Source organism: Crocodylus porosus, unplaced genomic scaffold (assembly GCF_001723895.1).
Source record: "Crocodylus porosus isolate Cpor-Errol unplaced genomic scaffold, CroPor_comp1, whole genome shotgun sequence".
Classification (NCBI taxonomy): domain Eukaryota; kingdom Metazoa; phylum Chordata; order Crocodylia; family Crocodylidae; genus Crocodylus; species Crocodylus porosus.
Window position 1 is genome coordinate 63,419,203 of NW_017728907.1, and position 15,600 is coordinate 63,434,802.

General features: G+C 40.3%; 1 protein-coding gene across 3 annotated transcripts in view; it reads left to right on the forward strand.

The window, feature by feature from the left end:
- Nucleotides 1-15,600, forward strand: part of LRRC7 (leucine rich repeat containing 7) — a 220,369-nt gene that overhangs the window by 117,613 nt on the left and 87,156 nt on the right. For all 3 annotated transcript variants that reach the window (XM_019531612.1, XM_019531613.1, XM_019531611.1), the window contains exons 10-11: nt 5,707-5,836; nt 6,797-6,912. In XM_019531612.1, the coding sequence (XP_019387157.1) occupies nt 5,707-5,836; nt 6,797-6,912 (246 nt within the window). The remainder of the gene's footprint in view (nt 1-5,706; nt 5,837-6,796; nt 6,913-15,600) is intronic.

Sequence of the window (15,600 nt, forward strand, 5' to 3'; positions counted from 1 at the left end):
GAACACCTTCAAGAGTAAATTGGATGCTTATCTTGCTGGGATCCTATGACCCCAGCTGACTTCCTGCCCTTTGGGCGGGGGGCTGGACTCAATGATCTTCCGAGGTCCCTTGCAGCCCTGATGTCTATGAAATCTATGAAATAATGATCCTGGGCTCGCCCTGTACTGGTGGTATGGCGTGATGGGTTCTGATGCTCGATCCCACAATTGTGCATCCTGCCATGCATGTGTGGTATAGCAGGAAGCGCAAATGTTGTGCTATCACATCAGATTCAAACGTACCTTCTTTTTAATATCTGTCAGTGGTCATAGACACATAAATTATAAGTTTGAGTTGCTTGCTTTTGAGGAGATTTCATTCTGTTTTTATTTGTGTTTGTCTGATGGGCATTTATGAGAAATAAAGTAAATTTATAGGCTGTTTATGAAATGTTACTTTGAAATATTTTTTCATATTTGCATTTTATTTAATTTAAAGGTGCCCAGGACGTTGACTATGCACACTTCTAACAACTGCAAATTTAAATATGGTCTTGTTGCTAAAATATAATGTTTTGAATCATTAGGTACAGAATTACTGCATACTCAAATGCAGTCAAGTGAATCTGTAAACAAACAGCATAATATAGCAAGTAGATCTCACTTGTATGCCAGAGAAAACTCAGGCTGTAGATTCGTGTGGTGGCCGGTATTCTCACCAAACACTTCTTCAGTAACTCCTAGTTTTACTTTAGGTAATTTTCTTAGGTTTGATATGTCCTGAATCTTTCATATTAAAGTTTTGGAACCATTCTTTTTACTTTTGCAGACAAAAAGATAGATTTAAATATGCTTTGACTCAGAAGAGCAAGGTTTCCTGAACCACATTAGTCACAAACCTATATAAGTAGAATGTACCAAGCCCCCACTTCTGCCTACGCTTTTACTGGTTAACTAAACTAACCATTAAATCTAAATTCTATACCATTATAACTATAAGCAAGGAAGTTTCAATTGTAGTTTCTTACAGCTTACTTTGTGCTGGGTCATTTCATTTATGTGTTATTCAGTAGTATATGGCAAGAGCAGTTGAGTGAATCTTGTAAGAGAAAATTATGAAAGATAGCTCATGTAGTGGTAAATATCAATAACCAGGAAGAGCTAGAGATGCTCGAAATTCTAGTGGGATTATCCAGAATGATTTATACACTCCCTAGTATTAGCTTTTGTGACTTTTTGCAATGCAGTTTTTAAAAAATAATAATAAACTAGCCTATCATTACAGCATTTTCTCTTTGATTGAATTGTTCAGCATTAAGAGGAATCCCCTGTACTGTCCTTTTTTGTGCCAAATATCTGCTAACTGTTGTTTGTTGGGGAGCGGTAATTAGATCTCAAGAAAGAAATACTGCAGTGCTAAGACCTATTTTTGTAGAACACTAAAGTAATCAATTAATTCTGTCACATCATTGTTAATCATAATGCTTCTTAAATGGAAGGGGCTGATAGTATTATAGGTGAAATAGTGGGTGCCCCCCCCCCAGTATAGCAAGGACTGCATTTACTTTCTGTGACTCATTCATTAGATGACTTTCTAATAGGTCCTTTTCTCAAAAGTGGTAATCATGGTACCAGGGTGGAACATGTTATTGTGACATAAAAAGCAGTAGTGTGAAGGAGGGAAATCTTTCTCGTCATGAGTTACAGAGCACTTTGTCATCTTTAAGGTATAGGTTGCCACCATTACCTTTTTTGGCAGTTTTATTAAAGCAGCCAAGGTTGAAAGGCATTTAATGTTTGGCTCTGCTAGGTACTGTGGCCTCAATCAAGCAGAATATTTAAGTATGTGCTGAACTTTAAGCTCCGAATCATCAGGGCCTTTTCAAAGGAAGAAATGAAACTGCTTACCTAGATATGATATCCGGAGGTCACAGTTTATGTACATGAAAATGCTTGCTGAAAATTGGATGACAGAAGAAGAAAAGTAATTCATGTGTCAGATGGGAAGAATGGTAGTGGGGCATCGGTAGGTTGGGAACTGCCACTTAGGCTACATGAGGTGACAGCACTCAGTACCAGATGGTTGTACTCATAGTTCTGTAGCACACATCTTGTTTGACAGCGGACAAGTGTTAGTGGATGCCAGTATTTTTTAGGTTTTTCCTGGGGCTGCTAATTGGGCACTAAGCTTACGAGGAAAGAAGATCTGTGACCAAAGGGAGATTGGAAACTGAGGCTGGATGGTGGCTGCTGTCTTTTTTCATCTCTTCTCACTCATCAAAGCCACTTTACTTGGTTTATTGAATCCTACTCCTTTTTTCCCCTAGGATGGCAAAATACTTTATATCAGAAATAGTGATCTGAAAGGTTGCAACTTTCTAACACAAAGCTCAGAGATGTGTATTGCAAAAAAACCAGTGACCCAGGCAGTACATATGCCTGGTTTGTCCTCGTGGCTCTGTTAAAGGAGTGAGGCTGCCCCAACCCTCTTCATTTTCTTCTCACTGACCTGGCTGTGAGTTGGAGATCCTCATGTTGCCACAAACATAGTATCTTTCTCAAGAATTTTGGAGCTCTGTTAAGCATCAGCCAAGGACAGTAGTGAAGAACTATCTCAGTTTGCTAGAACATATGGCATCCTGCACACCTGTGACTCTGCATGATGGATTTTACCTGCTGTGCCTGTGGGTGAGAAACTGTGGGTTTGATTAAAATATGCCTCTCCATGGTACCTGCTGCCTACCCCTTCCTTTGTCCCCCGCTGCCTCTGCCCCCTACAGCCTCTGTCCTGCCCTGCTCCTCTCTCCTCCTGCTCATTGCCATCCATCATGGATTCAACCCTATTCTGGCACAGGGTAGCACTGGTCCCAGCCCACCCACGCAGCAGTAGTTTCAGTAGTGATGGCAGCTTGGCAGCTCTGTACTCAGGATGCCAGAGCACCTGTCACTGCTGCTGCTGAATGGCTGGGCTGGGGCCAGTGCTACCCTGTGCTCTATGCCCTGTACCAGAATGGGGCTGAAATCATGACTGGTGGTAAGTGGAGGGGTGGTGGGGTGAGGGGGAAGAGCTGGGGTGCAGAGGTGGGGGGGGCAGGGTAGGCAGCTGCTGCAGCTCTGACCCTGACCCTGGGTGAGGGCCAAATTTAGAGCCATAGCAGATGCCTGTCCAACCCCCTCTGCCATATACTCAAATCTAAGATAAGGGGCTTGTTCCCCCCTATCTTGAATGTCTTTACTGGAGAGAAACTATCTGCTTGTCTGCTTGGCACTTGGTGTATTCTGTTTATCTTCGAACAGATATAGTTCCTCTCTCAGGAGCTGAACTAGAAGTAGTTTCCTAAAGCGGGGCCATGGATAGATGGGGAGGGTCAGGGACCAAAGAGCTGGGGCCTCAGTCAAAAGAAGCTAGGGCTTTCCCCTACTATAGAAGCCACTGCTGGGCTGGCTTCAGGGGGTACTCAGAGACCAAACAAACAGGTGCCTTCCTTGGGGGATCCATGACACTGCTTGTCAGCCCTAATTGACACCAGGTACATATGTTAATTTATGTACTTTTTTAAATTCATCCTCTGATTGGTGGAAAAATCTAATCAGTGTTTGCAAGGATTTATGATTCTCCCCTCTGCTTCCAACAAAACATCTGGCAACAGATGCATCTAGTTGAGAGTGGGGTCTGGGGAGCATACCTGGAAGGAAGGAAATGCAAACTGTGGACTGACTGCTAGTTCATTCTCCATATAAATATTCTGGAACTGAGCACTACATTCCTTGGTTACAATCAAAGAACTATAATTACAGATCTCATCATAGACAATATATTGGTCATGGTTGAACTTTACTGGTTGTGCTAGATCTACCTTTTCTATCAGGAGGCTGTACGGTCATGAATTTTACATCTGGAATAGCAAAACCTTGGTCTTGCAGAGCTAAGGGGACAAGTGATCCCTGAGAATCAATATACATTAATTTTCAGCAACTGGGGTTACTCAGCAGCAACGTTTTTGCAGTAAAATAAAACAAAAGCTTCCAGAGGTTTTTCTCTAAGCTTGGTCAGAGGCTGGACTTTCTCAGATACTTTCCTGCCATCTGGGAGTTTGGAGCTCATCTAACTATCTAACTGCTGAAAACTGGATGTCAGAAGAAGAAAAGTAATTCTTGTGTCAGATGGGAAAGATGGTAGTGGGGCATCAGGAGGTTGGGAGCTGCCAAGCTAGATGAGGTGACAGCACTCCGTACCAGATGGTTCTGCTCATAGTTCTATAACACACATCTTGTTTGACAGTGGACAAGTCTTACAACTTGGATCTCCTTAAGAAGGACCCATATTAATAAAAAATACAAAGGACTCCACCATAGTCCAAGCCAAATGAAGGAGATTTCCCATTTGGGTGTCTTGCCAATTCATTTCACCCCTTCATGTATATGTCCAAGATATTTGTTACCTGCTTCAGTTCAAATAAACCAAACTCTCAGTTTCATAAGAGTGTACAGGACAGCTGTTTAAGCTATCTGCCCTGTAACGTAGGGGCAAAGAGTTCTCTCTTATTCTTAGAACTACAAGATTTTTAAAGTTTTCATCAGAATTTTCATCTTTAGTAGAGATCCAGTTGTTCCCATTTAAACCTGGTACTCACAAGGCTTACAGGGCTTCCTTGCAAACCTGCTTTGATGCTGCCGCCTATAGCTAACCGTAGAATATATTTCTGAACAGAAGAATGCCTGTCAACTTCAGCCCCTTTCTTAAAACCATAACTATATCACCCAAAATGGCCAGGGTGTTTTTTAACTGTTTGGCAGTATGGCACCATAAAATAAGAAAGGATCCAGTCAGAACACTGAGAAAAAATAGATTTTTTTTAATATGGGAAGCATTTACTGCTTAACATTCATGTGCTCAGTATGCTAGAGCACTCTGTTCCACTTATCAGGCAGTAATGGCTTGACATGAAAACTCTTAAGTGCTCTAAGTTAAATTACCATATACTCTCCAAGATGACTTATTTCTGTTCTTTGTGTCAATGTGGGCCTTATAGATAGCTTTCAAAGATTGTTTCATAATACAGTTTGCGGAAATAGTCTTTGAAAATTTAATATAACCACACTTACAAAGAATGTATGTTCTGTTTGATAGCTAAGTGTGGCAGTTTCATTTTATTTTGTTGGGTTGGGATATAAGTTCAGCTTTTCTACTAATCAAGTGCTATCAAGCATGATTTTAGTGGTATTAGTTGGAAACAATGCAGTTTGGGGCAGTTTCTACTGGTTTTTGTATTTCCTTCTCACACAGTAGTTATCTTCATCTATTGTATCTCTTGGGTTCTTTAGATTATAAACTGTTCAGAAGAGGCATTGTCTTTTATTTCTTTTAAACGTTTAGGACCTAAACATTGACAATAGAACCCCAACCTTGATTGAGTCCTTGAGGCACATCAATACTAGAGTCATAATGATAATATTTTATAGAACCAAGTGATAGTCCTTAAAATGTCTTGCCAGTTTTCCTTTAAATACATAGATAACATTGTTTAATCGTATTCTCAAAACTTTCTAAAATGCTTTAGGTCTTTTACATGTTCAACATTTCATTATGAAACAGTTTGAAAAATTCCTCTTACTTTTTATTGTATGAGTTTTCAATATAGTAACCTGGTACTTTAAACTTGAACTTGTTTGGTTTTTTTATATAACTTTTTGAAACCGTCTAACCAGTTTGTTTTGAAATTGCAGTTTATCTCTGTTAGAAGAATTTGACTGCAGCTGTAACGAATTGGAATCCCTGCCTTCTACCATTGGCTACCTTCACAGTTTGCGAACGTTAGCTGTGGATGAGAATTTTCTGACTGAATTGCCCAGAGAAGTGAGAAACTGATTCTTTTTATAAATTATGAAGTGTCTTACATAAAATACCTAATCTTTCAGTCTTAGGTCACACAAACTTCCACGGAAGATATGACAGATATAGGAAGCTTCATGTGACTGCAGAATGGGGTGTTAATGTTATAGATGGACGAACGGATCCTACTTGCTTTACTCACTAGTTTATTTAATCCTAATGATACTATATCTGCAAGTAAGGCAAACTTGATTTAACCCTGTGTACGTTTCTTATGCCTTACCAAGAAGTGCTTGATTTTCAACTAAGTATTAGATTCTTTATTTTCTGCTTGTGTCATCATAATAAAAACAAAACTCATAACTGTTAAAAAATATCACCTCACCAGCACAAATTAGTTGTAGAAGTAGTTTTTAGGCCAAATTCTGTGATACACAACCCCATTATAGTCAGTGGGGACCCGGTCTGTCTTGTCACCTCTCGTTATCATAGCTCCTTTCTTAACAGAAAATACACAGGATACCTCTCCATTAAATTGTGTTTGTCATTTTACATCGTAAATTGAGGGCTTATGCTTTTGACTTTGACAGTCAAGGAGAATGTAAACAGGGAGACTAGAATTGGAAATGAGTATTTAATTAATGTATGCATATTATAATAATAGAAAGTATATCAGTCAAGCTGTATGAAAAAATGTGATGTGTATACATTCACCTTAATGTAGCAGCAAAGTACTGACAGCAAACAGGTTTAATTATAACACAAAAAGTTGTTTATGGAGTTGTTAAAGGGTAATGCACCTGATCCTGCTCTCATTGAAGTCAGTTGGGCCCAAACTTTTTTATTAGAGATATGCACCGTAAGTGGTAATTATCTTAATTTATTTTAAAGATGTAGTTAGGCCACGTAACCTTCTAAGAAGAATAACTGATGAGGACCTTTTGCAATTTGAGTATTCTAACTTCTTGTTTTTCATGTTTATAGATTGGAAGCTGTAAAAATGTAACTGTTATGTCTCTGCGCTCTAACAAGCTCGAATTCCTTCCTGATGAGATTGGTCAGATGCAGAAACTCAGAGTGTTAAATTTAAGTGATAACAGGTACATTTTGTGTAATTAAATTATTCTGCCCTAGAAGCTGTTTGCTGAATGAAGATTTTAAGCTATTCATGGCTTATAGATATGGAAGTATTTTTCTTTCATCTACAGGGGCAAGTTTTGGTTCCACTGAAGTCTGTAGAAAAATTTTAGTGTACTCAATATTTAGTCCTCGTCTTAGATGGTAAAATCCTTATCCACTGGTATTATGTGAAACTGCCCACTCATGTGCATGATAAAATTAATTTAAGAACCTTATATAAGCTTTATGATACTATGTTATTCCTTTCATTAAGATGATCACATCCTGATATATGGGAGACCAAGGGTGAAATCCTGATTCCATTGAACAAAAGTCCCGATGACTTCAGTAGAATCATGTTTGCACTGAAAAGTCCAATCCTTTCCCCCTTATTCATACAACTGTTCCTTTTGAAATAACTGAGCTGCTTTCATAAAAACAAGATTTAAGGTCAGAATGATTTGCCCCTTCTCTGTCCCACGCACACATTAGGAAAAAGTTTTATCTATAAAATTCACATGCCCCAAAAGATATTAACTTTAGAGCTTTATTAAATAGTGTGGTAAATGGTACATGAAAGAATATTGTCACTGACAATCCTTTCCTGAAAATACTCAGTATTTTTGTAAGGCTTCACGCTTCCAAAGCATAAGGGGTCGTTAACTGAAGTTAATTTTCCAATTAAAGAAATAATGAAATAACAGAAAAATATCCTTTAGTACATTTAACAAGTATCTACTTGCTTCCATTGGAGCATTTCTGTATTTTAGTTAGATGTCATGGAGTCTGATTCTGGCTTGATATCAGCCTATATCACAGGTCATTTCCCTGAAGTCAAGTGAGTTACACCAGTGTTAAACTGGTGTAAAAGCAGAATCAAGCTGATGGAAAGATGGCAGAAGCACTTCAGATGAAACAGAAGCTTAGCCAAACCTTACTTTTTTTTTCAGGATCTAAAAAACTTTTGTACTATTTGTGTGTTCTTTTAAAAAAATAATTTTCACACTTTGATTACTGTGGATATCAGCAGTGACTAAAAGTAGAATTACCACAACTCCATGAAGAATGTTTTACCTCCAGCCTGGGGTAAAGTTGAAATTATTGAAAAATCCTGGTTCTGCATATTTCTAGTCTGAAGTGTTAGGATAAATTTCAAATAAACATCTTCATGTTTGGATGCTTTTAACTGAAATTCAGTTGTCAAGGTTTTCCCCATCAGTAACCATAAATTACACAAAATATTAATCATGTAAAAGTTGCTTTTGGCATCATTCCATTATCTTGAGAACAAATGGCACATGCTTAGTTTTAGATTTTTCTTGCAGAAGACCTAAAAACCAACATCCTTTTTCTACAACTTAGCCTAAACAGACCTGATGAGGAATTAATTTGTGTAGTATTTCTGATACTAATTCTTATTAACAGCACAATTGTTTTCATTATATATTGTACATTATTATATGCATATACATCTAAAGCTATGATAATTTCTTTGGTGCCAGCATGGAGCCCTGCAGTTCTCAGCTGCTACTTCATCTAGCCCATAGAAATCAAAGATGGGAAAAGCCCATTAGAAAATTAAAGCATTCTTAGTCGAGATCATTTCTTATTGCATATTTTCTTTTTCTGTCAAGTATTTTCCAGTTATACAAGTGTTTTCCATTTATGGACAGGAGCAAGACAGCAACAGTGATTTATATCCATAACCAGGAGTGTGCCAGTAAACACTATTTTGTTAATGATAAAGAAAAATGTCAATGATTATCTTCTTCAGCTTTTCCTCTATGCATATGTTATTGTTGTCAGTCTGTTTAGAGTTATAACTGACGTCTGTGGACAGAAGTGTCACAAACATCAGTCATCTCTTTTCTGTGAGCTTGACTGCTGACACCATTCTTTTGTCAACACCACACAACTAAATGCCCAGTAATTTTCATGTTGTGTTTTAGATGTGTCACTCATTACACAGGTGTTTATTTTGAATGTCACCAAAACTAAGTAGAGATGTTTATAAATTCAGAAAGTGTTCCCAATATGTATTAGGAGCTCAGTGCGCGCACACTGCTTTAGCTGATATTCAGTATAGATTTTTCCAGGTCTTTAAGGTTAGCCTTCTTGGGAAAGAGGTAAAAGCAGACTTTTGAAAACCTTCTATAGAGTTTGTGTTGTTTTTTTATTGAGAATATAACAATATGCTTTAGTACTGAGCATGCAATATTCAGTGAGTGGTTCTGCTGAACATAAGAAAAATGACTCATCAGGAAAGAAAAATATATGTCCGTGATTTTAAAATAAACTGCCAACATGAACATTTCCATCAGCACCTAAAAAGACTTTCCCCACCCTTATCATCATTTAATATCATTTATATTTTAGAATGCCTAATGATATTTTCTGTAATTTTGAGGACAAAAGCAGTGTCAGAATTTATTCTAAATTTTTAGTTTGTTAAATGCATGGAATTAATTACTTCAGGGATTATTAATGGGATACCAAACCAGGGTATCCGACAGAACTGGTCAAGTCACTAGTATCAAAGGTGGTTGGATTGACTGATCAACGTCACACTGAACAGTCAATAACGGAGACAAGTGGAAGCATTAATGACAATCCTAGCAGAAAGGCAATAAGTCTGTAGGTCATACTTCTAGGTCATGGAAGAGGCATAGAAGGTAGTCTGTGAGTAAATGAGACTTCAATAAAGTGACTAAAGCCAAAAGAGGTATTGCTGGTTTTGGGGAATCAGATGCCTATTACTGAGCTTTGAAAGCATTCTGGATTTTAAAATAACTTTACAGTTAGCACATTTGGGGATTTTGAAAATCACTCCAGGCTAGATTTATAGACATGCCTAGAATCACCAAAATGAACTGACTCATATAGCAGAAAAGATCATAGGTAAGTATGGCTGGAAGGGGTTTCATAAGGTCATCTAGTCCAGCCCCCTGCTCAAAGCAAAATCATTCCTGACTAAACCATCCCAGCCCACAATTTTTCTAGGTAGTCTGTTCCAATGCTTGACCATCCTCATAGGCAGAATGTTCCTCCTAATCTTCAGCCTAAATTTCCCCTGCTGAAAATGGGTAGTACTTAACTGTAGCTAACATAACTTCACCAGTGCTCATTTAAACATAGGCAAATTAGATATTACTTAGCTGTTACAGTGCAGTACTCCACAAATTACAAGCAGAATGTATTCTAGGATTAAAGAAAAGGAACTGATCCAAAGTCTTTATCCCAATTTGGCATAAGCCCCTAATTTATAACGTATGTTAACAAATGGTATTGTCTGTTACTGACAGTTTGAGACTTAGGGGTATAATTAGAAATCCTTTTTGTTGATATTGTTTTTGTTTTTTCTCCCAAGAAACTACAGGGGAAATTTTGGTTTTCCTTTATTTTCTGGGATTCAAGAAAACATTTTATGGGTGGAAATTAAACATTATACAAGGGAACATATTGTTCCCTTCTTGACATGGCTATTTGCAATTTACTGTAAATAGCGATTTTACTAAATAATCAGTCAGGGATTAAGGCAATAGCATGCTATCAAAATATTGCTTCATGATTAACATTGTATGCCAGATAAATAGTTTTACTATGCCTACTTATGTCTATTTTGATTTTGTATATATAGATATAAAAATGAATGCAAATTATCTTTGTGGCACTGATGGTTCATTCATCCTTTGTGGGTGAAGGTGACTGCATCCAGTGGGGCAGGGAGGGAGAAGTGAGAAAAGAAATGGGAAAGAAATAGGGAGGGAGAAAAGAGGGAAGGAGAAAAGAAAGGAAAAAGAAGAGAAGAGAGAGAGGCAAGAGAAGGGCGGGGGGTGGAGGCTAGGTCACATGGGTACATAGGTGATTTATAAGCCCGATCTTTGCCTTGAACAATCTGCTGCAGCAGGGGCAGGAAAGCGATGAGGACTCAGTACGTGAGGTTTTCATTTTCCTGGCCATGTGTTTCTTCATTGCTTCTGCTGTGTGTTGCTGTTCAAAGACCAGTACTCTATTCAGGACAGACAGTTGTGAGTGATTTGCTCCCATGACTCTGGGATGATGCTGAAACCCTTTAGGCACACCTTTAGGGTGTCTTCGTACCACTTCTTTGGTACACCATGAGAACGTACTCCATTTGACAGTTCGCCATAAAAGACATTCTTCAGCAGGTGAGTGTCAGGCATTCTTGAACTGGCCATCTTAGCTGTGCCAGTTTCAGTAGAGTGTGAATACTGGGAAGAGTTGATCTTCTGAGCAGCTCAGTGTCCAGAATCTTGTCCTGCCACTTGATCTTTAGTATCTTTCACAGGCAGCACAGGTGGAAGTGGTTTAGTTTCTTGACATGATGCTGGTAGATGATCCTGGTTTTGCAGCCATAAAGGAGGGTTGGGAAAATTATGGCTTTATATACCTTCAGTTTTGTCGACATTCCAATGCCTCTGTGATCCCAGACTGACTTATGGAGTCTGCCAAAGGCTTAGTCTTCATTGACTTTGTCACCAATGTGGACAGCACAGGAGAGCATGCTGCTTAGGTAGACAAACTTGTCAACCATCGACAGTTGTTGGCCTTTAACTGAGATGTGTGGTTCCTGGGGTGTTGTGCTAGGCACAGGTTGAAACATCACTTCGGTCTTCTTCATGCTAATAGTGAGTCTGAAGTTGTAGGCTGATGAGAATAGATCCACGGACTGTTGCATGTCAGCCTGTAAGCTTGTGTATAACAAACAATTGTCAGTGAAGAGGAAGTTGTGAAGTGTGGCTGTCTGGACTTCAGAGCTCTTTTGGAGCCTGTGCAGGTTGAAGATGGTACTGTCAGAATGGTACTTGATCCCCATACCAAGTTCATCATCTTGGAAGGCATCCGACAGCATGGCAGAAAATGTGCTTTGTGCTGAAGAGGGTAGGTGTAGAGCATGGCCCTGCTTGATGCCATTTTTAACTAGAAAGGGATCAGAGCCTTTGCACGGACACATGACATTGTAGAACTGTTGAACCATATTGATGAATTTTCTGGGGCATCTGTACTTCTTCATGATTTCCCAAAGGCCTTCGTGGTTCACCATGTCGAAGGTTTTGGTTAGATCGATGAACGTGAGGAGAAGGTTGACGTTCTGTACCTGGCAGTTTTTTTGAAGCTGCCGAGCCACAAACACCATATCAGTGGTTCCATGTCCTTTTCTGGAGCCGCATTGGCTCTCACGCAGTAGGTTATTTTGATAGTTGGTGAGCCGGTTGAGGAGGACTCTCATGAGTATCTTACTGGCAGTTGAGAGGAGGGAGATGTCCCCGTGGTTGTCACAGAGTTGGCAATTTCCCTTCCTCTTGTACAGGTGGACGATGAAGGCATCCTTGAATTCTTAAGGAACTACCTCCTGCATCCACATACTGCAGAAGATCTTAGTTTTTCCATGAGGTCATGACCACTTGATTTGTAGACCTCTGCTGGCATCACATTGGCTCCAGGAGCTTTGCCACTAGACATTTGTTGTATGGCCTTTTGGACTTCCACAATTGTGGGCGGAACTTCAAGTGAGGTGTTGACAGAGATTTGAGGCAGCTTGTGAATGATATTCATGTTGACAGAGGAGGTCTGATTGAGGACAGTGCAGAAGTGTTCTGCCCATCCCTGGAGGATCTGGGCCTTGTCAGTTAGCGGTGTGGTCTCATTGGCAGACAGCAGAGGGGAGGATCCAAGGACCTGCGGACCATAGACAGCCTTTTGGGCATCAAAGAACTTCTTCGCATTGTTTCAGTCAGCATAATGCTGGATCTCGTCTGTTTTGTTCTTTAACCATGTGTCCTGCATCCCTTGCAACTTGCGTTGAATAGTCTTCTGTATCGAGCTGTAGACATGTTGTGCTGACATGGACTTATCATAGAGGTAGGCTCTGTGGAGATATTGTTTCTCTTCCAGCACCCGCTGTATCGCCTCATCATTGTCATTGAACCAGTCTTGGTGTTTGCGGACACTTGGTCCCAGGGTCTCAAGAGCTGCAGAGTGTAAGCTTCACAAAGCTTCCAGTTGGCTTCTGTGGAGCCGGAATAGAGTGGTGTAGCATGAAGCTGATCTTTCAGACGATTCACAAAAGACAGCCTGGTGCTGTCATTTATCAGCCCAGCAGTGTTGAGGCGCTTAGGTGCACTTCGTTCTTGTGGACTCCATCTGGTTTGAATCATGATCTTTAGTAGGAGATGAGCCAATGATCAGTTCAGCATTCAGCACCACACATTGCTTTGGTTACATGAACATCGCATCTGTCCCTCCTTCGGATGATGACATAGTCGATAAGATGCCAGTGCTTGGAGCGAGGGTGCATCCACGATGTCTTCTTCCAGTTGGGGAGACAGAACACAGTGTTAGTAACCAAGAACTTGAGTTCAGCACGTAGTTTGAGCAGGAGAAGACCATTGCTATTGCAGCTTCTGATCCTGTGCTTCCCAATGATGCCATCCCATGCTTGGCAGTCAAAGCCAATCCTGGCATTGAAGTCTCCAAGGAGGATGAGACAGTCAGACTTCGGTACAGCAGCAATCATGGAGTGGAGGTCATCATAGGTTCTTGACTTTGTTGGAGTTGGTCATGGTAGGGGCATACACACTGATGATAATGACATACTTCTTGCCGAGCAGGGGGAGCTTGAGCATCATCAGTCAGTCATTCACTCCCTTGGCACTGATACACTATTTTAAAATGTATCAGTTATCACTTGTGTTATCTTCTGTAAAAAGTTAGTTTTTTTTCTAAAATTGTAAAATTGTAATTGTGTGAGTTCAAATCCTGTTGCTCAAGCAAGTAGTAGAGGACCACAGTAGGCCTAAATGCTGTAAAGCAGGTATGATTCAAAGAGTGAAAGATGTGATGACCCCACACAGGAAATCATGTCCATGTCGCTTTCTATGTCTTGCTGTCTGTGGCAGCATCTGTAGGATTTATGACTACACATTTCTATGAGCCATCTTCTCTCCCCTTGCTGTCAGAATGTAGCATCTGTAATATGGTCATGCAGCAATCTGTAATATTGTCCTGCAGAAATTTTCCTGTTCTGAAAATTTCCATCTCCCTTACCCCTGACTGGCACATAATTCATCCAGCACAAAACTTAGTCATAGTGCATGCTAGGCAGAGGATTGGGCCCCTATGAAGGATAAACTATTTTGCTTTTTGGTGGTTTGCTTTTGGTGTGTACGTTATTTTAATTGAATCATTTACGTGAGCTGTCCATATAACAATTCGACTTCCACCTTGGCTAACTTAATGTTTTACTAAGTAGGTCCACATAAAAGCAAAACAGGTACACTTGTTATTTTCCAAACTGTCCAGTGAGAAATTTAGGTTTTTGGGAGGAAAAAGAAAGTTTTGTTGAATATCCTATTCATAAATTTTATACATTCTGTATATACTTATCAGAGGCATTAGTAAATGAAAGTAAGGTTGATTTAAGACTTTGCTGAGAGGCCCAGTACAACTTTTTTGTCTTTTGTTCTGCTGAGTGAAAGAGGCCAGTAGGGGAGATGAATCAGTGTTGAAAATCAGTATCACTTCAGTGAAAGTCAGTGGGTTATGCTGACGTACACACCCTAGGTTCTGGCTTCTGATGCATATCAATGATCAATCAGTGATCAGCCCACACCCTTCTGTACTTTTTTTGTGTCTTAAATCTTAATTGCAATGCCTAAATTTACAAAATACATGCACAAAAGAAATAAGTGATTTGAACAGACAGCACAGCCCAGCCCAGGTGTGAAAAGCATGCTGTGATGCTGGGGGATTCTAGTTTAAGATATTCCAGGAAGTGGTTTGGGACAGACATTGCATAAAACAGTTTGACCCAAATCAGTTAAGTATGATACTACATTCAACCAGTTTTATTGTAAACCAGTTTTGGCCATTTTGAAACTGGTTTATATTCACTGAACTTACAGTTTTATAGTTAGTAGGGTTGGAAGGGACCTGAGCAGATCATCAAGTCCGACCCCCTGCCATGGGCAGGAAAGAATGCTGGGGTCAAACGACCCTGGCAAAGTGATTATCCAGCCTCCTTTTGAAGACCCCCAGGGTAGGAGCAAGCACCACTTCCCTTGGAAGTTGGTTCCAGATCCTAGCCGCCCTGACTGTGAAGTAGTGCTTCCTGATGTCCAGCCTGAACCTACTCTCAGTCAACTTATGGCCGTTATTCCTAGTTACTCCTCATAGTGCTTGGGGGAACAGGGTCTCTCCTGTTCCCTGCTGGTCCCCATTGATAAGTTTATAGATGGCCACCAGATCCCCCCTCAGCCTTCTCTTGTTGAGGCTGAACAGATTCAGGTCCCACAGCCTCCCCTCACAGGGCCTGCCCTGCTGCCCCCTGATCATGCAAGTGGCCCTCCTTTGGACCCTGTTTATGCTGTCCACATCCCTCCTGAAGTGCAGCGCCAAGAACTGGACACAGTACTCCAACTGTGGCCTGACCAGTGTTGCATAGAAGGAGAGGATCACCTCCTTGGACCTGCTCGTGATGCATCTGTGGATGCATGCCAAGGTCTGGTTGGTCCTACTGACTGTGTCCTCACATTGGCGGCCCATGTTCGAATCAATAATGACTCCAAGGTCCTTTTCAGCCTCTTTGCTGACAAGAAGGGAGTTCCCCAGCCTGTAGGTATGTTGCTGGTTCTCCCTCCCCAGGTGCA